This window comes from Anopheles marshallii, chromosome 2 (genome assembly GCF_943734725.1).
Source record: "Anopheles marshallii chromosome 2, idAnoMarsDA_429_01, whole genome shotgun sequence".
In the NCBI taxonomy this organism is placed as follows: domain Eukaryota; kingdom Metazoa; phylum Arthropoda; class Insecta; order Diptera; family Culicidae; genus Anopheles; species Anopheles marshallii.
The window spans coordinates 80077883-80102366 of NC_071326.1; the positions used below are offsets into that span (position 1 = coordinate 80077883).

Sequence of the window (24484 nt, forward strand, 5' to 3'; positions counted from 1 at the left end):
GTTTGGGGCGAGATAAACATGACGTCATAGCAGGTGAACCCAGATTGCAATCGGCACGCACGGCATCACCGATACCGGAGGGGGAAGTGTGTATGCGCGATTTAAAAATTAGGACATCGTGTACGTCATCGAGAGCAGTGGTGCATATCCCATTGAAGGAAAGCGTGCCCAACGGAACCGACTGCGAATGAATGTGCCCGGACAGTGCGAACACCCTTGAGCAAACCGGCGGAGGCTTGTGTGCCAAAAAGTGTTTCTGTGAGAAAAAGGAAAACAGTGGGCAACGACGGCGCTCAAGTGTGCACCCAGCCACAATGTGCCGAACCGGCGATGGGTGTAATGATATTAATTAATAGTTGCGGCTGATGTGAGCACCCCTTCCTTGGCAGCATGATGATGGTGATGATGATGAGCATGTGCTGGCAGCCTCGTGCACGCAAGCCGGCCGCTAGCTTGGCGCGCTAAATCGTAAACGCGAATCTTGTCGCCGGAACCCGCTACGAACAACCCGAAGGCATCCAACCCGAAGTGTCACGACCGTTCGTGGTACCGTCGGCGAAGTCGTATCCAACGCAAAGAGAAATAGCAAACCCGCCAAAGAGGGCGGTTTTCTCTGTGACGGTGGAGAGTTCAGATCGTGGCGATGCTTTGAAGTACATTGCCATCAACGTGCAGCGGTCAGCAAAAGAGAGTGAGAAAGCGTGTGCTTCCGACACTGCTCCCGAGGGTCCAGGGTAAAGCAACATCGCCCCATTACCGGAATGGGACACGGGGTGAGGAATTGATATATGCTCCCCAACAGCATCTCACTAGCCGTAGCCCCAGAGCAGTTCCGCTCGGTGTGAATGAAATCGCGGGAAAAACGAAGCACTCAACCCTCACAAACCACACAGACACAGCCACAATACGCGATACGCACTCGACCCAGAGGGAGCGGGCCCTCGATGTGTGGTGCACACATCCGCGAATAAAATTACCGAACGTAGCGCGTTGCTCCATCAGTACGAATTCGATCGCGAGTCGGTCCGCAACGCCACGCAGAACCGTCTAGATTGCCCAGATAGGAGAGTGTGGTGCACAGCGTGTCGCTCACACGTTACGCGTTTGCTCGGGAGATAGCTCCGGGTTTTGATAAAGGGACGGTCCTAGCTCAGTACGTGTTGAGCCTGCGAAGCGACTAGTAAGGGCACACCAGTAACCCACTGGATCGGTAGCTACGAACGAAACACATCCAACGTTGGTCGGCAGACAGTTATCGGGCATATATAATATTAGCGGCATCGTTACCGACCGAGAGCGTGGTTCTAGGAGATTATTCGAGAAGCAAGTTGCGGCTAGTGGTGACAGAGTAAATATTTTTTTGTTTTAGTGAGTCAGTTAGCACGATTATCTTGCATTTGTTGCGCGAAGTGAAACTGTTCCAAAACGCCGAGTCGCGCATATAGTGATCAATCCAGATCTCACTCATCCCCCCCTTTTTTTCTAAGCGTAACAGTGGTGTGCGTGCGTTTTTTTTTTTGTTTTGTTTGTACGTCTAATAGCAAATTAGAGTGCAATTAGTGAAGTCGTGACGGTGAACGCTGAACCATTCGGAAGCAGCGCAGAGATACATACACGAAACCAACCCCGGTTTCGGACCGTACGTGTGTATGTTGCAGGTGTTTCACGTCGTGTAACTCGTAGTTTTCTTCGTGTTTTTGCTGTTGTTGTTTCCCCCGTTCGCGGCGCGAATGCGTGATTACTAATCGCACCACAGCGATTCGATCGAAGAAAACCACTCCAACGCAAGAGGGAAACGAGCCTGAGAGGAGTCTAAGCAATCGTATTTTTTGTTTGAAGCAACAACAACAACAACTAAATCACAAACGTGCGCTCAGTTCAGTTCGAAAGACGCGCTTAAGTGTGTTCGTTTAAGCTAGGTGCGTTAAGTGGAGCGAAAAATCGGCTATACAAAATTCACAAAATGAAGGATATCGCTAGCAAGGGAAATCTATTGCACAAGGACACCATCTACAAGGATGTGGTCATTATTGGTAAGTAGCAGACACTAGTGAAGTAGAAGAGAGTGAGGGTGGAAGGAAGGACGTGTCGTTAATTTAATTTTATGACCGGCTTGTCGAATGATCATCGATATCCGATTCGTCCTGTGGTGATCGATCGTACTAGTGGAGCGTTACTGTGACGAAATGTAACAGCGTGCTAGACAGTTTTTAGTAGACACCTTCTCAGATTGTGTTGATTGAGTGCATCATTCGTGGAAGTATTACTTTTGTACGAAACCTCACAATCGTTCGATCAATATTAGCTCATTAATTATTACCAAGCCATTTACTGGCTTTACGTAGGTGACTCGCACATTCTTCAACATTCAAGCATTGATATCTCTTAGCGAACTAGTTGTGTGTAACGTTTTTTTTTTTTTATCGGAGACACTTGTTTTCCGTAGGTTTTTTTTGTACACGACACAGATCCATCAGTTTCGATTGCCGTGCGGACGGTAAAATGGAAAGTTTTGTGTCTGATAAGAGCGGATTCTGATAAGCTTTCGAAAGATTAGAACCATTACCAGGAAGTGGTTTAACCACAAAGTAACATGAGACATGGACTTTGGGCTCACCGAGAATACGTCTTCCTTGGCGTAGGAAGACATACAATGAGCAAATCCGCTGCACTCAATCTCGTCCATGCGGCGGGGGGGATGGTATCATTACTTGCAGCTTCACTCTAATCAATTCCTGCAGATCCGTTGTGTAGTACCTATTAAGCTGCCACATAGTAGCAGCAAAGCTTCAGCATCAATTGCGCAATAAAGCTGAGCTCTTTTACTCACTCCACACTTTGCACCCATTTCAAGCACCGAAAGTTCAATGGAATGGTGGCGCACTAGCAGCGGTATCAGATTGCACATCTGTCTTATCAACCCCCCCCCCCCCCCCGCCCCTCTTTTATTAGTATAAAATCATTAAAGACACCACTCAGCGTGCAATGTTTTGTAAATTGACATCAATCCGTACAAGCTACAAACCCTGCCCGGCTTGATCTTGGGCGCAAGATTTACGATCGGAGCTAACGATCTTCCTACTTGCCGTTTGTACGGTGTACTATTTTTGAATCGCTCACGTGTTGCAATGGCTCGTATTTGTACAATCGTTCTGAAGCTCCGAACGGCTTATAACATTCAACACAGCGGCGTCGCGTCGAAAACGTGCCGGTTTGGGAGTTCGGAAATTTTGTAGACGATCGTCGTCTGACGCCTCTGACTACAAAGCAGAAGTTGGGATGGATGGCGCCGGAGTAGGGTTATAAATAATACAGTGCGGGCCACCTCTAGCACGCATCACATCACAGCGTTTGCACGTGCCGTTTTTGTTGCATTATGCAGAGATCCTGGAACTCGTTTCGATTCCTCCATCATCGTGAAAAGTGATCCATCATCGATCCGCCAACGTCGTTGGCAAGTGATCGAATGGAAGAAGCAGAAACGATAAGATAACGCTTCCGGCACCTATTTGTACACTAGAACTCAAACCCCACTATCAAAGATCATCCATCAGAATCAGAATGCCTGTTGCGAATAGAGTTGTACTTCAAACCTCGGTTTTTCTGGCACTGGTTCTCGCCTTTTGCCGACTCATCCCCATTCCTGATAAGTGGATACGGTGGAACAAGATACAGCAATTGTTGGAACTCTGTCCACCACCACCTGTCCAGCTTCGCCTTTTTTTTTTGCGTTCCAGATGTGAATGCTGACCATTGCTGACAAACAGCAAACAAATATACAAAAAAGCGAGTGTGAAAAAGTTGTCGTACCAGATAAATCGCATTACTTAAAGGTATGTTGGGCCTCCATCCACTCTGCGTCACACAACCCCCAGGCGACCACGTGGTTCTGGAGTAGATAGTACGGTTGTATGCAAAGCACTTATCACTGTCATGTGCTATCCGCGTGTGTGTACCCTGTGGACTAGTAGCTCGAGAATGAAATGTCATCTGTGTCGTCTACTGTGTTGAAGCTTCGATCTAAATAAAGCGCTACGCCATCTACCGAGAATCGCCCAGGTACTGCCGTAGCGCATTCTCTGCCGTCGTCATCATCCGCGGGACGCAAAGTCCGGCTTGTACCGGTACGTGAGTTGATAAATGAACTCGCGTGCGCCTGTCAACGATTGTGCGCACGACGAAAAACGTGCGCTTGGCAGACACAATTGGGCCAGCACGGACGCGTCTAACGGGGACGTCTTATCGTTACGTTGGGGGGTCTATTTCTGTACCGGCGATCAGCTGTTCCCGGGGGGGTGGGGCTCGTTTTGTTGGAGCGCACACACTAGACGGATGGTGAGTAATGTGCGCGCGCGCGCGCACACATGTGCAAGATAAGAGTTGAGGTATGTGCGCGCCCCCTACCGGCACATCCATCACACTCCTATTCTAGAACATCGCGACCTCAACGATGGTCACGTCTGGTTTTTTTTTCTGGCGATAAGATTAAACGCTTTCTCTGGCAGAGGTTTAATGATCGGCCTTTTTTTCGCAAGCTTATCTGGTTGTGACCTCACAATATGATGGCGCACAATTTGGGAAGCTTCGTTGGTCATCCATTACGTGACGGAACAGTTGGATGTCCGGAATGTTCTGAAGAGTTCCTCCACAGCACCAAGAGAACTCAGCTGTTCATGAGCAATTTCTAATCTCGCCTTCCCCATACTGTCACCTTGACAATGATCTTTTGCGCGAATGTTACGAGAGTTTGTTAAGCGGAATAAATTACAGCTGACTTTGACGCGATTTGCGTCTTGCGCTGGGTGCTGTTAGGTCACGTATCGTAGGGAAGGCCTGTAATTAATATTAATCAAGCAAAACCGAACGCTCGCTCGATGTGTGTTATCGGGACGCGCTGGAGCGAATGTGGAAGTGCATTGCCTAACCTTCTGACCCGAGCGCTTGATTGTTGGTTTCGCTACCAGAGAGGCCTGCGGTACCGGTGCTTTATGAGGCAATAGCAACAGAGAACGTCGAAAGATACAAGCGGGCGCAGAATATTCAATTCGATGCAAAAATACTTAGGCACACATGTTCCTCAACGCTTCACCGGTTCACAGTGATTAAACGCCCTCTCGTTCTATTTGCAGGCAATGGACCGAGCGGTATATCACTGTCGTACATGCTGGCCGGGCACTGGCCGTACTGGTCGCCGGAGAAGGCTCAGAAGCATCCAGACGAGCTGCTGCGGGCACGGTTAAATTATTACGATTCGAACAAGAGTTTGGTCGAGCATGATCTGTTCAGTTTGGCGGATGGTTTGGAAGGACGCAGCACCAATCCTGTTTCGTTGCTGGTGAGTAGAACTTCTAGGTCGTCTTTGGTGCGATCAAGCAGTCAAATTAAAACGCGTTTCTCCTCTATTACAGCTCGACAGTTTGCAGCATCCGTGTGCCGATTTGGGTATGGATCTACCTTCCATGGTCGAGTACCGGTACCACCCGGAAAAGGAGGTAAGAAACGTACCGGGGCCTTCATCGAAACCCCTTGATGTCATCGCACTTATCTTGGTGTCCTGTTTTTTCGTTTGTCGGTCGAACTCTTGTATAATTGAAATTGATTTGCTTCACCCTCTAATCTCAACCCGTCACTATCGCGCACATGACAAAACCGGGTGTGCGATTGTGAATGTAGCGCTACGAGTGGTGCAGCTATCATAAATCGCGCCTCGCTGCCCTTGTTCCCGCCTTATCGTCACGCATCGATCGTGCACAGTCGGGTGGATAAATATTTACCAATCGCTTTGCCATTTTTTCCCCCCTGCTGTTGATGAATTGCAGGAAAATAAAAACCACCACCCTCCAAATCATTCCCATCCACCGTCATTGGGACGCAATTGAAATCGAAACCATCGATGTCATGGAATTTTTTTGTCAGGTACCCCCCCGTGGAGCGGTAGATATCGATGTGGTGTTTAACTATCTGACACCGAATTTATAATCACTATTTAAATATTAGCTGTTAGTCGCCTGGTGAGCACAGCTCGTCGTTTAGTGGTGCAGTGAGCGATAAAACGACTGAACACACAAAACAATGTTTCTAGTGTTTGCTGTTCAGAATGCGTTCCAAAGCGATAGAGAAAAGTGTGGTTGAATCACCTTTTGTTTCCGTTCTGATTAATCATGGCATGATAGTTTGAAGATATTATTGTCATAGTAAATGAGAAAGTGGAACATGTTGTGCAATACATTTTTCACTTACTCGTCAAGTGCTAAGTGATCTTAGTGATCTTAGAAGATTTTTTTTTCGTTAGAACGGCCTGGCCTTATCGACTTATTTTACCACGTAGCCGGATAGTCAGTCCTTGCTACGGGAGATTGGCCCGGATGGGATTTTGGTCCAGTCCGTTCGTGTAGAGACCGGCGCCTCTGCCATCATGCCACCGGGACGCGCTGACAGAAGAGTTTTTTACTACGGAAATTCTAGCGGAAGCCTTAACGTCATCAACGTACCCTAATTTAAGTCCCAACACTCGTCTTCTAAACGTTCGAAGGGTCTGAAAAAGATTTAACGGTTCAGGTTGTCTGGTGTCATTTCAATGACATGACTAGGGTAGAATAATAAGGTTATCGTACACCTCACATAGCTCTTTAATGTAGAGATCGAAAGTGTAGGCTATTCTTCAGGGGTTTTTTAGCAATCCCATCTCTCTAACACGGTTAAACACTACTTCTTCATAACTTTATTTCGTATCTCAACCTCAGACTTAGACTTAGAAAGGGTCCTCACCTATTGGTAACCATTGTTTCTGCGCAAATGGACATTTATTAGCAAGTCCTTATGTAGAATCACTATCTTTTGTTGGGTTTGCCTTGTTATTCCCCAACTGGAAGTTTATGGTTGTCGGATCCTTGGCTAATTATCTACTGACCGCTGAGCGAAACACTGCGTTTACTTAGAACACTACATATAGCAGGCTGTAAACTAGTGTTGTCTATGTCTTCAGAATAGTTTAGGATTGTATGTAAGGATCTGAGATGATCAATAGAACATGACCACTGAACAGAAGCTTAGGATGATGTCTATAGATCTGAGATGACCAATAGAAGATAACCACAGGTCTCAGACTCTATGCTTTCTATAACTAAGGATTAAGAATTGGTCTTTAGCTAAGGATAAAGAGTTAAGTAATTTTTTGGCTAGAAAATCCATTGGTATTTATTTATTGTTTATGAGGCTGTAAATTAGTGTTGTTCTTGTCTTCAGGATAGCTTAGCTAAATATATATATAACAATCTGAGATGACCAATATAAGATGACCAAAAATGTCTACATTCAAGTCTCAAACTCTATGCTTACTATAACTAAGGATAAGCAAAAGTTTATATGAATTAATCTAGAGATTTAATCTTTGTCAAGAATTCATCTGTCATCAGAACCTCTGTAATATTAATGTGCCTTATTATCCTGCTGCTTTACCATCATCTCCCAAATTTACCACTTCAGTGCAACTTCAACGTAATACCATTCCAGGCTGATACAATGATGCATGTAGCAGTTAAACAAGTTTAAAGTTTACTCGGTTTGTGCATCTCCCATCTTAGTAATAACAGTTTGTCATCTACATTGTTCCGATGTCCGTATCATGATGTCCACGCCACTGAGCAATGTTTATGCTCGATTTGATATGCAAACGTGCCGGTTCCGGTACGGTGAATCGATATTTGAAACGAGGCTGGCCGATGAAATCCAGCAACGGCACCAGTCGTGGCGTGTGCATAATTGAACGCGTGCAATAATCCGCCTGAATTCTGCGCACTGCGAACGGGTGACAATTTTATGTGGAACAATTTGCAGTCGATTGTTTACTTTTGATTTTCCCTTTGATACACAGTTCCTGTTTATTTGTGTTTTCCGTTGCTTATAATAACACGTGCCGTTACTGTTGTGCGAACTTGTACATTTTTTTTGGTAAACGAAGCATAAAATTTGTTTTCTCCGCATACATAGCAGTTGAGTGCGCCGACACACATTTCTGCGAGTAATGTTCGGTTGTTTTATTTGGCCAACGGTTGGCACACGCGCCACCGGGGACGGGGTTAAGAAAAACATTGGCATTGCCGGCAGTCATTTACGTAGCAAATTCACAAACTAATCGATTCGTGCTAGCCGTTTACCGTCGATTTCGAACCGCAGGATACATTAATTCAATATGTTCCCACCTGTTCATCAGTCACTCCGGGTACGGTAAACAACACCAACAGCAACTAACGCTTCTTTCATCTGTTTCAGATTGACCATCTCGTACTGGGACGGGGACCACCGGGCGGTTCCTGGCATCGAATGGATCCAAACCTGCGCACACTCTCGCTCGCCGCCTGGATGTCCCTACCCGGTCTACCGTTCGCGGAATGGGAATCACGCCATCCGCCGGTGGAGGCTGTTGACGAATCTGCTCAACCGTTGAAACCGATTGCGTCCGAGCCGGTGCCGTGTTGTGCCAGGTGTAATGAGCTGGCAAAGCGCATGAAGCGTAGCGGACAGAAAGTGCCCTTAATCAAGTGTAGCAAATGTTATCGCAGCGGAACGCACACGGACGGTAACAATAACATGAGCAGTGCGGAAGGAAATGGCATTTCTGGGGAGCAGCAGCAGCACAGCGACGGCGGTGGCAATGTGGTGGCCGTGCTAGACGAGCGCAGTGGCAAAGTGAACGTGAAGTTGCTCTACCCACCGCGCAGGAATCTTTCGCTGAAGCGACAAGTTTCGAAGGAGGTCGAAACGCGTGCCCTAATATCTAGTGTCGCACAGTACTACGAAAGCTACGTGGCGGAAATGGGTCTCGAGCGGTACTTTATGAACGAAACGATTGTGACCACGGTTGTGCCGCTGGATGGGAAGTGTGAAGCGGCGCTGCCGGAACGTTTCCGGATAGGCCGGTGGATTGTGGCTGGGTAAGTGTTCAAAGAAAATCTTTTTCTTGCAGGAGTTCTTACAGTTGATGGTTAAACTTATTTTGTAAATATTTTTATTTATAAATTGCAGCTTCAACCGAATGACAAACAAACGCTTCACGATCGTTTGCAATAATCTCGTGCTGGCGAATGGTGCTTCCGATCTTGCGAACCGATTGGGCGTGAAAGGCGAAGGTTTGGAGATGCCGTGGGTAAAGTACGAACTGCCACATCTCGAACGTGCGCTGGAAAAGTACGACGAACAGGCTCGCACGCAGCTAAAACCGGTGTTGATCGTCGGTGCAGGGCTTAGTGCGGCCGATGCGGTCACCATTTGCCGGTCGTCCGGCATTCCTGTGGTTCATGTGTACCGGAACCGGACGGCTGGATTGGACAAGATGCTGCCCGGAAACGTGTACCCCGAGTACCACGAGGTGCACAAGATGATGAAGGACTCGAACCGCAAGCATGAGCTGTACACTCCGTTACCCGAGCACACGATAGTGGACATAGCCATCGGAGGTGATTCGCGGCGCGTGACCGTGCAACACCTGAAGACGGGTGAACGGCGTGAGCTAGACGTATCGTACTGTGCAATACTGATCGGTTCCCGGCCCGATCTACGCTTCATCTCGTCGATAACGGGTGCAAAAAGTACGAATGGATCCAGCACCGAAGCACCCAACCCACCGCCGGTGCTAATCTCCTGCCCCGATTCGGAAACGGACGACGAAACGGCCCTTAACCATTGCTTTGGCCGACAACCGGTCCAACCGCTAACGATGTGGATGTTTACGGAGCAGCTGCTATCCTCGTGTCTTGGCCGGAAGCTTTTCTGGTTGAAGAACATGTGTGCCAAATGCAAACACATCAACCTCACCGATAAACCCCGCCACAAGCAGCAACATCTACAGTACAATGTGCTAAATGTGGCCCTCGGTGGCCACTGTCCGCACCAGCAGGATGAGAAAACCGGCCTAAACCTGAGCGCTGCCTCCGGTATGGGCCTCGGGGAAGATCCAGCGAAACCAATCGACTGCAAAAACAATCCAATCGACGTGGATAAATACACGAACGCGGTGTTGCGAACGTCACACGCCGGACTGTACGCGATGGGACCACTGGTGGGGGATAACTTTGTGCGCTTCATACCCGGCGGTGCACTCAGTATTACGGCCGCACTGCACAAGCGTACGGAAAACGATTGATTTGGTTGGCGCACGATTCGATGAACACGATTCGTTTGACGTGGGTAATCGTTACCTTGCACCGATCCCCAAAATGGTTTCGGGTTCTTTGTTTGGAAGGGTCTGTCTGTAACCGCGTTCGGGAATACAGGTTCCAAATGGACAGACAACGTTTGGTTAATAATCAACACACCATGGCGCGCCACCACCTGTACGACAAAACTGTACGGAGAGGTTCGTGCCTTTTTACAGACTGGCTATCGTTTAACGGTGGTTTCGATTAAATTGAAAGACTTTCACACGATTTTAAGATCGACAACCATCGATAAAAAATCACGGTAGCGAAACGTTTAACGTTAACGCACATTCGGTGACCAATGCTTCACCAAATATGTCAATTTGAAGTGCTGTTGAATTCAGCGTATAGTATTTTTTTCTGTTTTGGCTTTATATGTTGACTAACGCAATAGTGTGAATTACGTTTTATTCGTTCGAGCTGTTAACGCTCGTGCCACTCAACGCTTGTGAGGATGTTAGGTTTTTTTTAGTTTTAAGCGCTGTATACAATATTTTTCTCTTGTTTGTATCAACCAAAAGAAGATTGTTAGTGTTCAATCAATCGCTAATCGCAAGAGTGATCATTGTAGCGATGCTTAATTGTAATTAATATGTTTATGTTTACAATTTCGGGTTTTTCCGTTTTTTTAATCCTCACACTTTAACCGGGAAAGCAAAACACCCCAACATTCCCAAAGCAAAGTATGCCCTACAAATACTCTTACGATTGCACTACGATCCACTCCATGAGTTAGGAACTGTTAGTGTGTAGTTGTATACGGTACCTTTAAAAAACAACAGCCCCGAATATTAGCAGCAGTACAAGAGAAAGCAATCCTATCAACCAATCTGCCTAGCGGGGATTCCAATGGTTCTACAATTCATCATCCCCATCCGCTTTAACCGCGTGGGGGCTTTGCAGGAAGCCTCCCGTCATTTTTAGTACACTTATCCGTCTGTGATTTAGTTTCGCTTAAATGTGAATAGAGAAGGTTTTGTGTTAGATAATTTAGTTTCCTTGCAAACTGCACCACCCTGTCAACACCATCACCCACACGCACACGCCGTATCCAGATCACGATCAACAACTATAGATCGATTTGAAATGATATTGTTTTCCATTTGCACCCGTCCGTACACCCGTTTCTGACCTCAACGGGACGCGTGGTTGCCGGATGGTTGATGATTGTCCAGAGGATGGTTGGGAGTGACAGTTGAGCAGTCGTCCTAACGAAACTATCACTTTCGTCCGTAGTATCTACTGCCATTGTAGTTTTCTTTCTGACACACGGAACCTAAGTCTGCCTTAGCCCTCGTGATAGTCGTTTACCCAGGAACTATCCAAGCAATTGTATGCGACTCATTACTTTCGTATCGTAAAGCCCAGCCGGGAAATAGTAGGGTCGAAATATATTGGAACTCTTCGTAAGCAAGCGGATGTACTTCGTAAACATAAAACAAAACGAATCGTAACAACCGTCAGTAACATTTTGCAACGTATATAAAACACTACTGTAACAAGCCAATGTACGTTTTAATTCACAGTTTGAACTTTAAGCTTAAATTTGTCTCTCACTCAATTGTCGTTCTAATAGTTGTACTTTAGGAATATATTACTATACATTTATATATAACTAAAGCAAACCTTCTCCTCCACGACATCTTATAATCCAAAAAACAAACATCAAGATTGCGAATATTGTAACCATTGTAACGAATGTAACCGAATTCTAAAGTAATTACGTTTGATCCCACGTAGTAGTACACCGGTGTGACGGTTGCAGAAAAGCACGAATTAGAGGGGGAGAAGGAGAAGGAGGAGAAGCTAGTGGAGAGCGCGGAAGAAGTAATATGAACAAAAACCTAGTAGCAAGAGGCAAACAACCTAGAGACTGATCTTTGTACGTTTTAGAACTAGTCTAGGAACACGGTTAGAGTTGTGCGCGAATGCGATCTGTAATGGTGATCCTTTCGAATGTTTTTTATTACTATTTCCGTTCCCGTATAACTTTTGCCTTGTTCGTCGGTAAAGAAATTACACTGGGCCGTTAGAGGCCCCGTTTTGTTTCTCGCGTCACCAGATTAGAGTGATTGGAAGACAATTGCATAATAGTGAGCTCGTTAAAATGGACGTTTGTGGACAATTAATTAAAACGAAAAACTAAAACAAACAGAAAAAAACACACAGGGTAGACTCAAAGTCAAATGCATACACGACAGCTGCAGCAACAAACAAACCTGATACTACCATTACTACCTATCGTTACTACTATTCTTCTACCATAAAACTCAAGTTTAACAAGTTTTGTACATATGTATAACGTTACTTAAATTGTACTGTGCGTGTACGTGTGCGCGCGTGTGTGCGTGTTTGGTTGTTGGTGAAGATATATCCCTATGCTGTGTTGTAGCGAGCAAAATTGCGCTAGAACTAGTAGTAGGACATCATTCAATCATCAAATACGCGCACACGTAGCAACCGGCAAGGAAGTACACAACGGAAACGCAAATCAAAAATATCATTGCGCGAATCAAAAAGAAAACATTACGTCTTTACGTAAAATTGTTACGTTTTATTCTTCTTTTATGGAAAGTTGAAAATATAATGCAAAACACACAAAGAATCTGTGACAGATCGTGTCAAAGGGGAGGAATCTAAAATATCCGAAACTTACTTTGTGGAGTGAAGTAAAGATCACTTTTATTTGCGAGTTGACGATTCGGGAAATTTATCAAAAAAGTTATTTAAAATTCGTTGGAAGTCTATCGTTTGGTTCTTTTCGCTTTTAGTTTGGCTTTGTTGAAGCACTACAACCTCCAGGGTGTTTAGGAACTATTTGACGTTTTATTCCACTTATGTACCAATGAATGAAATTTCGTATTACACACGCGATTTATGATATAAAGCCACTTTTTATTTGAAAAGGCAAATTTCAGTTTGTCTGAGTTTCATAGTCCCGATGAGAGTCATGAGTGCTACCGTTTGAAGAATAGATCCCGTGCGGTCCGGAATAAGCCTCCGGTTTCTCATCTCAAATATAGAGGGCGCTCTCACACATGTAGCTGAATACAACATGCTCACGCCTGGTTCGCTTGCACTAAATTGCTAAATTTGAAAACCTGCAACGCAAATACTGTGATTTAAATTTGAAGCATTTGTAAGAATAGATACTAAAATATAAGTTGTTTATCCTGCAGGATGACTACAGGAGAAATTGAATAGTGAGGTTAAACATCTTTGTTTACTTTGGAAAAAAAAGATTCAGAAGAAATGAGTGTCTAGCTTAATTTCAGAGCTCTCGGATTATTTATTGGGTAGAAGAGATATGTTTTCGGGTTCTGTTAACTCCATCTTAATAATGCCTATGTCCCTGGAAAATGGAAATGGATGGAAATTATGAATCCATAGAAATAATGGAAATGTTCTTATGTTACTGTCATCCTAAAGGTATTCTGAGCTGATTTTCGACTGTTAGAACTCATTATTGTACTCATACCTCCATTCTACTACAAGTTCTCCTCTGAAAAGCCGTCTGTTTCATCAAAGTGTCCGCTTCTTAGGAACCATATGTGAGTATTGAAAATACTAGCATACAATACTTCAATTGTCGCTAGTGTAAGAAAAAATCACACGGAGCACTGTAGTGTCAAAAGGTGTCATTCATAATAATTAAAACCCGCTTCCTAGTACCTCAGCTGCCCTTACATTCGCCAGAGAAAAGATGCGTTCCCCTAACGACAATTATTAAAGTCAGCAAGAGCAATTGCACCGGCCGTTCTTACCACAACAACGTTCCTTAATTCGCGCCTCCTCGCTCGAGTAATCGTCACCCATTTGGTTCGTTCGTTAGCTTCTTTGAACCCTACCCAATGCGCACATTCACTACCGCTCCAAATCCTATTTCGGAGCGAAATGATGAAGCAACTATGATATCATTCTCATTACCAAACCTGGCGCACCAGAGCTTCCACCCAAAATGTACCACTAGATGTGACCCATTACGGGGGCGGAAATGGTCCAGAACAGGACGGGCGAGTACCACACACTTTCGTACCCATAAAAAACTGCCAAGTGTTTCTCGGCGAATTTCACCCCGTCGTGGCGGAAAACGGGACGGACAGTTGCGGTGGAAGTTTTGGATCGCATCTTGATTTTATAATAACGTCCAGCAGTACCCGGTGCGGACGATTGCCAAAACGAAATGGTCGCCACCCACGCCAACCGTTGGGCTAAAGTTGGTCACAATTCCGTTCCAGCTTTCTGGCCATAAAAGGGGAAAAGTCCGTTTGGGATATGATATAATTGTGCATCGCTGAAGTCATCTTTTGCGGTGGTGTATGATGGCGTAAGGTAGTTTCTCACGTTCATAGATATAGGTCTACTATCATATAAACTTGTATCAAAATGGCTTCCAATTGCTGTCTATAACATAATCGTCTTATAGTGTTTAAATAGCACTTAAATCATGTATGAATAGCAATGCCTACTCAAGATGCAAGATCATCTATCTCTCTCTCTCCCTCTCTCTCTCTTGCCTCTCATTCAGGTCTTGCCTGTCATTTTTGGCTTACTATACTTATTTTTCCACGTAGCCAGATAGTCAATCCTTGCTACGGAGGATTGGTTCGGATGGTATTTTGGACCGGTCCTGTCGTGTAAAGACCGACGCCGCTACCAATACACCACCGTCTCCATTGAATCACTAAATACATGATTAAAAAGCTTTTCTCCAATAACTAGTGCTTAGAGTCATCTTTTGAAGGGAATCATTTATAAAATAATTTATATAAAGCAAAGGGTCATTCGAATTATGAATTGACTCTCAAATCATCTAGAAACAATTCAAGAATTATAAATTCTTTTACCCTAGTTGACAGATATTACAATATTGCAAAATTAACAATTCTTGAGCGCAATTATTTTTTATAATTGAAATTATTAAACTCTTTAGTTATGTACTTGAGGTTTTGATATGTATAGAACTATTCGTTATAATTTCTTTAAAGCTGCATCATTCGTTGAAATCTGCCGGAATACCCTACATCTTCATAACATAAATTCAAAGTCATCTATTTAGATTAAACCTTAATACAGATCCATGAATCTAATCAGAATCACCCAACAGATTACAGATTACTTTAAGATGCCGTGCACTAATTACGCCGCCTATCTGTTAAGACTTTCTACATGAAAATGCTTTTAATGTACATCCTTTCCAACATCTCTTAACTGTACTTTATTTTTTCAATACCGATCACTCAACTCCCTCTAGCGCCTAGTCATGGCCTGCTTGCACTTATGAATGACATTCCGAACGCAGCCATATTTCAACCTGTCGATCACACACTATAACCCCTTCTTTCCCCACACAGCGCTGATCATTACCGCTCGATCGATCAGGATCGTTAGTCGCACGGCGAATGCGACTCGCCAATTTCGCCTCCCCAAAGCCAAACCGCGTGTACGCCGACATGCGTCACCCACGCATACACTTAATCCAACACTGCTCTAAAGGTTGGCAGTGCAGTCCGGGGGCGTCAGGGTCATTACGGTGCTGGACCATGGTTTGCTTGGGGTAATGCGACCCGTATGCGTCTGGGGGATTTAGTACGCCGTTTTTTACGCCGTGGTACCCCACCCCCCCCCCCCCCCCTCCCATCCACGACTCCACACCGTCGCCCTGCGGGTCCGCACAGGAACACTTACGAAGGATGTCGCGCTTGATTTATGTAACGTTCTTTTTTCGGCCACTTTTCGGTACCTTTTCGGTGCGCGAGGTCGTGGGTCGTGAGGTTGGAGGCTTCTTCACGTCCCGTCACGTGTGCTGTATGGGCGCGGGACGGGCGCACTCTGGCGCCGTGCCAATCAGTGTCTGCTCGTCGAGCGGACGGGAGAACAAGCGATGGATGATACCGTCCGATTACGAAGTTTTGTCCAACTGCCAGATGTTTGCACACGTGAATTGAGGTCATTGATGGTGACTAGATACGCTGCCGATAGAGGAATCGAAGGGACATTTGTGGCGGCAGCTTATTTTATGCTTCCCACAGCAGGCCGTAAGGCAATAATTTACTTGCTTTGAGGCGTAACTCATGGGAACGCGTGTGGATATATGATAAACCACTAAGGAAATCTAAGCGTGACTGTAATTAGCGTAATTAGGGGACACGAAGGTGTCCGACTACTGACGTGAAATAGAACTGTACAGGGTACGATGTAATGTCGTTTAGTACATACAAATCGTTCCAAAAGCAGGTCGGAGAAATATAATCAGGTTGTCATCCTGATACTGCATACATCTGGGTGCAAATTTGGAGAAGGATTATTGTACGTCTAACAAATATTTACTCTGTCAAGATTTAAGGCCGTTCTCACGGAAATAAAAAAAATGAACTCTGTACTGGTCATAGTTTTTGGTCAACTCATAAATCGCACGCTACATCACGACAAGCAAAACGCTAATTAAACTTTTTAGTACAGGTGTTTGTTCAGAGATGGCGACACGTTACATAGCCGGAAAGGATAGAATCAAAGTACTGGGTCATTTAATTGCTTTTAAAATGTCTATCAAATGGTATTCATAGCAGTAGTCAATATTTTGTTGTATTACATAATGATAATTTTTCTTATTCAACCATCTGACACCATGTTTACATTAACGGAGGAGGCATTGCCTCAGCATTGGATTTTATCTTGGTTCTCTCGCTATTGATCTCGTCGGGATGAAACCAATCCATTTCAAGGAAACACTCTTCGCTAGTATCTGTGCCTGATGAATGTGTTGAAAAGAGTCTTTCATGCAAATGTTGTACGTGAGGAGTCACTTAAGTCATAAATTGACTTCCAGAATATTCATGACCTCTCAGAGCAGTAGCGGAGCAAGTCCCTTGATAACTTTAAGCGGAATGGTAATTTTGACAACTGATCTACACTGTTACTAGACTACATCATCCCTGGCTGCGACTTTTATGTGTCCTCCTATTCACCAACAAATCTCTGACGAACTCCTCCCGGGAACTGTACATGACTAACGACTATCAGACCAGAGCTTCAACTCTTAAGTTGTTTTTGATCTGATCTGAAGCTAAGGTTGATAAGGGTTCTTGTTATCGGATCTTAAATATTCTTCATCGAGATCATCGTCCACAAATAATCTGCTTCATAGTGAGGCCCTTACCACAGACCGGTAAGTACCTTGACTTCGTCTGTGGCGCATTTATCGCCAGTTTAATGCTTAAGGCTAATTCTTGGTGAAATTCTGAGTATTTCGCAAGCATATCTGACTCTCTCAACTTCCACTTCATCCCATCCATCGTCAAAAGCAGTGGATCTTGTACAATCAGCACTATGATGGCAGGGAAGATAGTAAAGCTCAGTCTGTCATCCTTCTTGAACGGCACAGGAGGAGTTACTCAGATTGATAGCTTTTTGGAAGGCTCTGTATAGTTGGATTATAAAGTGGACATTTCCCTCGCAGTTCGCAGTTCGATACCAGCCCCATTGGAGCTAAGGAATTCTAAATAAAACCATTAAAATCACATGAAAATATAATAATGCAGTTATGCTAATATCAAATGCGACTATTCGATCAAACCTTACAAACCAAACCAAACATATCATTGTTATAGCCAGCCAACACGGACACAACCCTCCCTCTAACGGTCGTTGTAACGATCAGTTTAACGACGTGCTAATGTCTACTGGAAGGCCCCCAATGCGAACGGATACCGTTCATACTAATATATTCAAATTTTATAACGCTCAGACAGATCATTTCCATGTTTCCTTGACAACTCGCAAGCGGCTAGAAAGCAATCCCACATAATGCACCGTCGAATCGGATCGGGCTACTGAACCTACACAAACTCGATCATGGGCCGTAGTCATCGTTTCGACTTGACGCAGCCAATATTTGCGTTTTGCGCTTATTGGAAAAGGCAATTAGCAGCGTTGTAAGAAGCACACCTCACACCTTCTTGCTGTGGAGAGGGTGAATAGTTATCTGTCCCGATGTTACGAGTGCGAGTTGCCCATTTCCTGGGCGTGACACGCGGGTTCTTGGTGGAGTTGGTGGTTGTGATTTCTTAGCCTTCGTTGTAGCCATATTTCCTACCGCGCCGCGATAGGCCGTAACAATAAATTAGTCAACAGCGTAACAGGTAAAAGCTTACAGCAGGAAGACTCGGATATCGGAGTGTGTCGTCATCCCCCACGGGAAAGGAGAAACCTGTCGCCGGAGCGATCCTCAGCCGAACCTTCGCCCGAAAAAACAACAACCCAAAACAATAAGGCCATCGACTCTCGAACCGGCTCCCGGCACTGCCTGGGTTTTTTTTCTTTTTGCGGAAGACGTTCCGGTGAAGGGTGAAGAATTCCGTGAGAGCACCCTACCCCGTTCACCAGAAAACCGTACGCCCGGTGCCGGTTGACTGATTCGCCAAACTAGGTCTCGCGTACCAGCCAACTCTCGCACAAACACACACCCGGCCATCTTCGCCGGCAGCATCGTGCGGCTGGTGAAATGCACCACGGTGTTCGCTCGCGTACAGCACCCCAAGTCCCCAAGAGGTCTCCGGGTGCGTTGTCTGATAGTAGCCTTCCCCCCAAAAAAGAAAAAAACCAATCGGTTTATCGAAGTGAAAAAGGTTCGCGCGCGCGCCTGTGTGAGTACCAGCGACTTTTGGGCCAACGGCTCGCAGGAGGCTTCTCGCGCGGGTCGCACTGGTCCATTGATTGATATGTGCATACATTTCGATTCAGTAACGCCGAACCGTGCCGGGTGGGAAGATGTTTGCCCGTCGTGGCTGCACAACCGTGTCGGTGATCGCACTAGTACTGTTAGGTTTGCCGCTAGCCGAACCCTCCCGGGATGGTAAGTTTGGTGCCCGGCTGGTGGGCCGCATCCGCGAGCGCCGTTTGGAGCGGATCCAACAGCGACAGCGATCGCTGATCGCCTCCAATGAGGCTTACAACGAATTCTCCCCGGACTACCGGGATGAGGCCCGATCCGGGTCGGAGAATAATGGGACCGTTCCGGACACGAGCAAAGGTGAAGATTACGAGATGAATGTAGCGGGCTCGGCGGAGGACGTGCGTAGACAACCTGCGTCCTTCGCCCTACTCGACACACTGAAGCCCTCCTCGCGCAGGTCCATGTTCGAGGGAAAGATCATATTCCGGTTCTACCATGGGTAAGTCACGGCGGTTTAGGGTGCGTGGGCCTTTTTGGAGCGCTTTGGTGAAGTGAATGCTCGTGTAGGACGCAACCGGTGTAAGCTCACCCCTCCCTCCTCCTCCACAGTGGTAACCTCACGAAACAGACGACACTGGTCGAGGACGATCGGCTGCTGAACGGTACGGAATGCTCACCGGACGAACGGTTCGCACTGATCGTGCACGGATGGCGCGAGAACTGCTACGAAGTGCCGTGGGTGTTGAGTCTGCGGGAGAACCTGCACCTTCACCGGGGTGGCTGTGTCGCCTGCATGGACTACTCCTCCTTCTCGAGCGGTGGGTACGGTGGGCTGGTGGGCGTGTTCCGCGACATCCGCGACGTACTGTTGCACTTCCTGCTGCAGCTCCGGTACGAGGGCGTCCAGTTCGAGCGGACGTACGTGTTCGGGTTCAGTTTTGGCGCTCAGCTCTCGCTGGACGTGGGCAGCCGGATCGGGGGCCAGGAGCTGGAAGCGATCGATACCTGCGACATGGCCGGGCCCGGCTTCGACAGTGACCGGGCGTTCAAGCAGATGGATTTCCGTAACGCGGCCAAAAATGTCCAGTGTGTGCACACGAGCATCGACAAGGGTACCAAGTTCCCGAACAAATGCCACCAAAACTGGCGGATGGGACAGTGCGGGTTGCGGCAGGCGGCGGCCGGTCCGCCACCGCTCGGATCGCACGGACTCTGTCCGGTGTTTTACAACCTTGCGTTTAAGTACCAGTTCCTGGCCCAGCCGAAACCGCTCGAGTGTCTATCGCTCAGCGAGATCGCGACCTACCCGCGCAACTACCGGATGGGTTATATGGAAACGCGAAAGAGGTAGTGACCTCTGGTCGGAACTGGAGAAGTGCTTCCAGATGTAGTGTATAATGCTCCATTTGTTTTGCTTTCTTCGACAGCGAGGTACGCGGGGAACTGTTCGCCCAAACTTCTGACGTGTACCCGTACACGGTGTTTACCAACCCGTACAACATATTCGAGTACGGCTTCTAACAACCGAGGCGGAGGCGGCGAGATCTACCCCAAAGACAAGACGAAAAAACTTTAAAAAAAAACTAGCACCCCCAACCCAACCCAGGTGGCAATTTAAGGACCCAGTGCCAAGCATTTAATGATCTACACCTCGTTGTGTAGGAGTTTCCGTTTTACCATTCCAAACCTTCCAACCATTGCCGACGAACGGTGGTGGAGTTGTTGGCCAACCTGTTCAATCAAACCCACGAAGACACGGGGGAGTTATTGGAAGTTTTTTCAAGTCAAGAGTCGGCCTCAGTAGATTGGTCATGTTTTATTTTAATACCCTTTAAGTATTGATTGAAATAAAAACAGAAAAAGAAACGTTTTTTACTTCACATTTAGTACGGTAACCGATTCACCATATTGCACCACGCCGGTGGTGTGAGTCCCTTTCGCCTACTACGATGACTTTTAGTATCGGTTTCAATTTTTACCCCCTAACGAAGAGCTCTTCCAAATTGGTTACGGTAGTGCGTTTTGCGCTACGTCATACCGTGTGCTTGTTCGATAACACGATCATCTAGTGGTAAGGTTAGTGAGCCACCGGGAATGGGGTAATTTTATGGAACCATTTTTTGATCTCCCTCCCCCCGCCTCGTCGTGTAGCTTTTTGTTGTCGTTTTATGTTCCGTTTCGGTCTCGAAACGCGTTTAGAAAGCCTCATTTCCATCGTGTTTCCACCGCTTGTCCACCGACGACGGCTTGGGGCGGCCACAGATTTAACGTCAACCACCTGCGGAAGTTGGCAACATTATGAGAAGCGGTGGAAAAAACGGATTCCTGTGGCACCTCGCACCGGTAACGATCAGTAAACATTAGATGGTAATCGCGGAAAGAGGGCGGAAAAGTAGTTCAGATTAGCGAAAAGGGAGTAATACTGTCCAATGCACCAGTTTTTGGCAGTGCAAAAGTTGCTTCTATTCGTCGGCTTTCTTTTGTTTCGCTTCGCAACGATCGTTAAACGTGGCGTGTCGTATAACCAACACCGGGAACGTATAATTAAGCGATCATACTTTTTAAATATAAAATGGCACTTTGGCGTCGTATAGACGAGCAGAGGGCAATAGTGCCAGCTGGAACTGGCCCGAATTAGCATTAGGATCGTTGCGAGTTCGAATCTCGAATACCGCACGACCTATGATTGTTTCATGTTATGTTGGGGAATTTATGTCACAGAGATTTTAAGGGTTTTTGAAATTGTATCGCTAAGTTCTGAAGTTCTAAAATAAGGACATTTCTATATTTCTTATAAAAAAGCTGAACTACATCAATTTTTGGATTGAGAGTATCCCCACGAGGAAGTTAGCATATTCTACAGTATGTAGATGTGACTATTAAATAAACACAAAAAGTTATATTCTTTTAAACATTTCATCTGACGTTCTGTCTTAAGGTGCACTTGTTCTGAAGGTACTGTAATCTGGTACTTGGCCAGATAAAGCTTTTGCCGTGAGAACGATCTTCCGTAGATCTTCCAGTTGCAATTTGAACATTTAAATTTATGACTAAAAAACGAAGGTTTAAAGTTAATTTAGCTTATTTTGATTAGAAATTTATCAATATTTTGCCTATTCAACAAAAATGCTTAAGCTATTCAAGAAGACTTTTGTCAAGTACTAGTATGTCAAATAAAGATCTTCTAGGCAAAGATTCTAGGAAATCATTTAATTAAAACAATATTTAGAGAAAAAATACATGCGAATATTAAATATTGAGTCGCAATTGCAATGTCTTTACTTCTATTGACGGTAACTTCAATGTGTATTGGTTTGATTAGGATTTTTTATCAGATAGTCCAGAGAAATTGAGCTTTTCAGATCATGCCAAACAATTTTTTTTACTTGTTTCGACTGTAACTTTAATATTGATCACTGTGTTTGGTTAGCGTTAGGTTAATTTTGTTATCAGATATTCCTGCGATCTTGAAGATTTAGGCGATTTAGAAGATTTAGAAATTAACAACTTATTAAGCTCCTCATATTAAGATAATCATTGAACTGTTTTTAAGATGGTGTCCAGTTTAACATAAGTCTTTTTGTTATTTCCTTCTTCTCAACACGTATTATTGTTTACTGGTAAAGGTTCGGAGAAGTCACCCAAAAACAGTGCCTTATGCATGACGGAGCTGTCCTCCGTCCAATATACACCATTTAGCACCGGCCCACAAGTGAGACTCGTAAAGGAAAAGGAATTGGTTGGTTTTAAATATAGTGTGGTGTACTAAAAATTTCTTCCGCCTTTACACCAATTCGTGAAAGAAGCCATGGTGCATGGTCAAACCCCGTACACGTCAACAGTATCCCTCCACCCCGGGCCTCGTGGAAAAAAAAGAGAGAGTTCGTTTGAACCGTTTGGTCGATAAAATCGCGCGTCACCGAACGCGAACCCAAAATGCTGCCCAATTTCTTATCGCTTCTGCTGCCTTTCTCGCCGCGAGAAAGGCATGGTGGGTTTCAAGTGCGAGTTTTTGCGAACCCGGACACTCCGTACCGTTGGGGAGTTGCTTGGGAAGTAGGTTTTTGGAGAATGATAATAAATTTCTGGCCAAACTCCTTGGTTTGCGGCGAATATATGGCTCCAAGACACGCGCACACACATGCGACCAGGGCAGAAATGGTAAGGAAAAGTATTTTTGCCGTTGTTTTGCTGCGCCCCAATCTTTCGTCGCCATTTTTGGGGCTTTCGTTGCTCCTCCCGTGTATATCGATCGTGTGGCCAGGTTCCAGGTTCTCGTCAATATACCACCCAGTACAACAGCACCAGACCAAAGGCAGAAGCTTTTCTCTGCTTGGTTCTGGGTTTTTGATTTGTGTCGCGAGCGTGACCGAGAATGCTCACTTTCGTAGACCGTGTCCTGTGGGGGGTTTTCCCCGCAAAAGGGAAAGAGAAAGTGCCGAATGTGGTGCCACGTGCGTGAATGCATGTTCTAAGCAAAATGGGGCAAAAAGGTTACGCTACCAAGCGAAGCATGCCATGAACATGATTCATCTGTACTGTGCAGGCCCAGTTCGGTTCCGTTCTATTGCGCAACCATTTATTGATTTATGCTCGCACGTATGATGAAGCTTTATTGCGAGATAATTCGGCGTTTAGTGTGTGGCGAATGGGAAATTTGTCCGTTGTTTGTTGGGGTCAATGTGTGCATAAGAGGAGCTTAATATATGCGCTTGAATAGCGCTTGGGTGGAACGGCTCCGAGGGCAAGTTGTTCAATGTTCGTCGTAATACACCGCAAGCTGTGGATAGAATCTCATTTCGATTTGTGTCTCTTATGAAGTCCTCTGATCTTCCAAGTACATAAATTAAGACAGAGAGAGAGAGCGAGAGTGAGAGAGAGAAGCAGTGAGATATAGAGAAGGCTCTCTGATAAGATCATGAAGCTTCACGCTAGTCTATCCTCTCGGTGTAGCATCACGTGCTTTTGATGGCCAGATGTGTCCATTTTGGACACCGTGGACATTGTGACACACCGTGCAAACGAACAATCATGTCAAAACAAATAAACGTTATGTGCTCCCGAGCAACAACAACAACCGGTTTGATTAGTTTTGACAGTGAAAATCCACACGGCCGAGAGTTGGACACTCTCTATCATCTCGTCTTGGCCTGGCACTGGCCTTTGTTTTGGTGTGGATAAAATCTTAACTCCCCATCAACTTGTTACCGGTTTGTTTTGGATAGGTTGAAGATCTTTTTTTGTGTTCTTTTGGTTCACTTCAAACAACCGAAACCGAAAGAAAAAATGGCCTAAAAGTATGGGTGAAACTATACCTCTCTGCCGAGAGAAAGCTTACTGCGATCGACACAGCACGATAAGCTAATGATGGCATGAGACACACCGTATCGTACCCATCTAGCAGAACCTTTTCACTCCAACGGACCTGATGCAAGAACCTCAAACAAACAAGCTAACAGCACGGGACAAGTAAGAAGACCCGAGGATCACAAGATCCATCATACACCGGTGGGGTTTTCGGACACGGGTGCGTCCCGGGAAAAGGTTTTATTTGTTTCTCCCTGAGCACCCTGAGCACACTGTCACCTAATGTCTTGTTGCGTTGGGCCGGCCA

General features: G+C 45.7%; 2 protein-coding genes across 2 annotated transcripts; both read left to right on the plus strand.

Moving 5' to 3' along the window:
• The first annotated feature begins 1963 nt into the window (after positions 1-1963).
• LOC128708713 (oxidative stress-induced growth inhibitor 2-like) lies at positions 1964-10141 on the plus strand. Its single transcript, XM_053803693.1, has 5 exons — positions 1964-2033; positions 5130-5335; positions 5409-5492; positions 8272-8933; positions 9025-10141. Exons 1-5 carry the CDS (start codon positions 1964-1966, stop codon positions 10139-10141), a joined length of 2139 nt encoding a protein of 712 aa, XP_053659668.1.
• Positions 10142-18965: 8824 nt separating this feature from the next.
• On the plus strand, positions 18966-20391 carry LOC128708669 (uncharacterized). Its single transcript, XM_053803648.1, has 3 exons — positions 18966-19369; positions 19480-20217; positions 20298-20391. Exons 1-3 carry the CDS (start codon positions 18966-18968, stop codon positions 20389-20391), a joined length of 1236 nt encoding a protein of 411 aa, XP_053659623.1.
• Positions 20392-24484: the final 4093 nt, after the last annotated feature.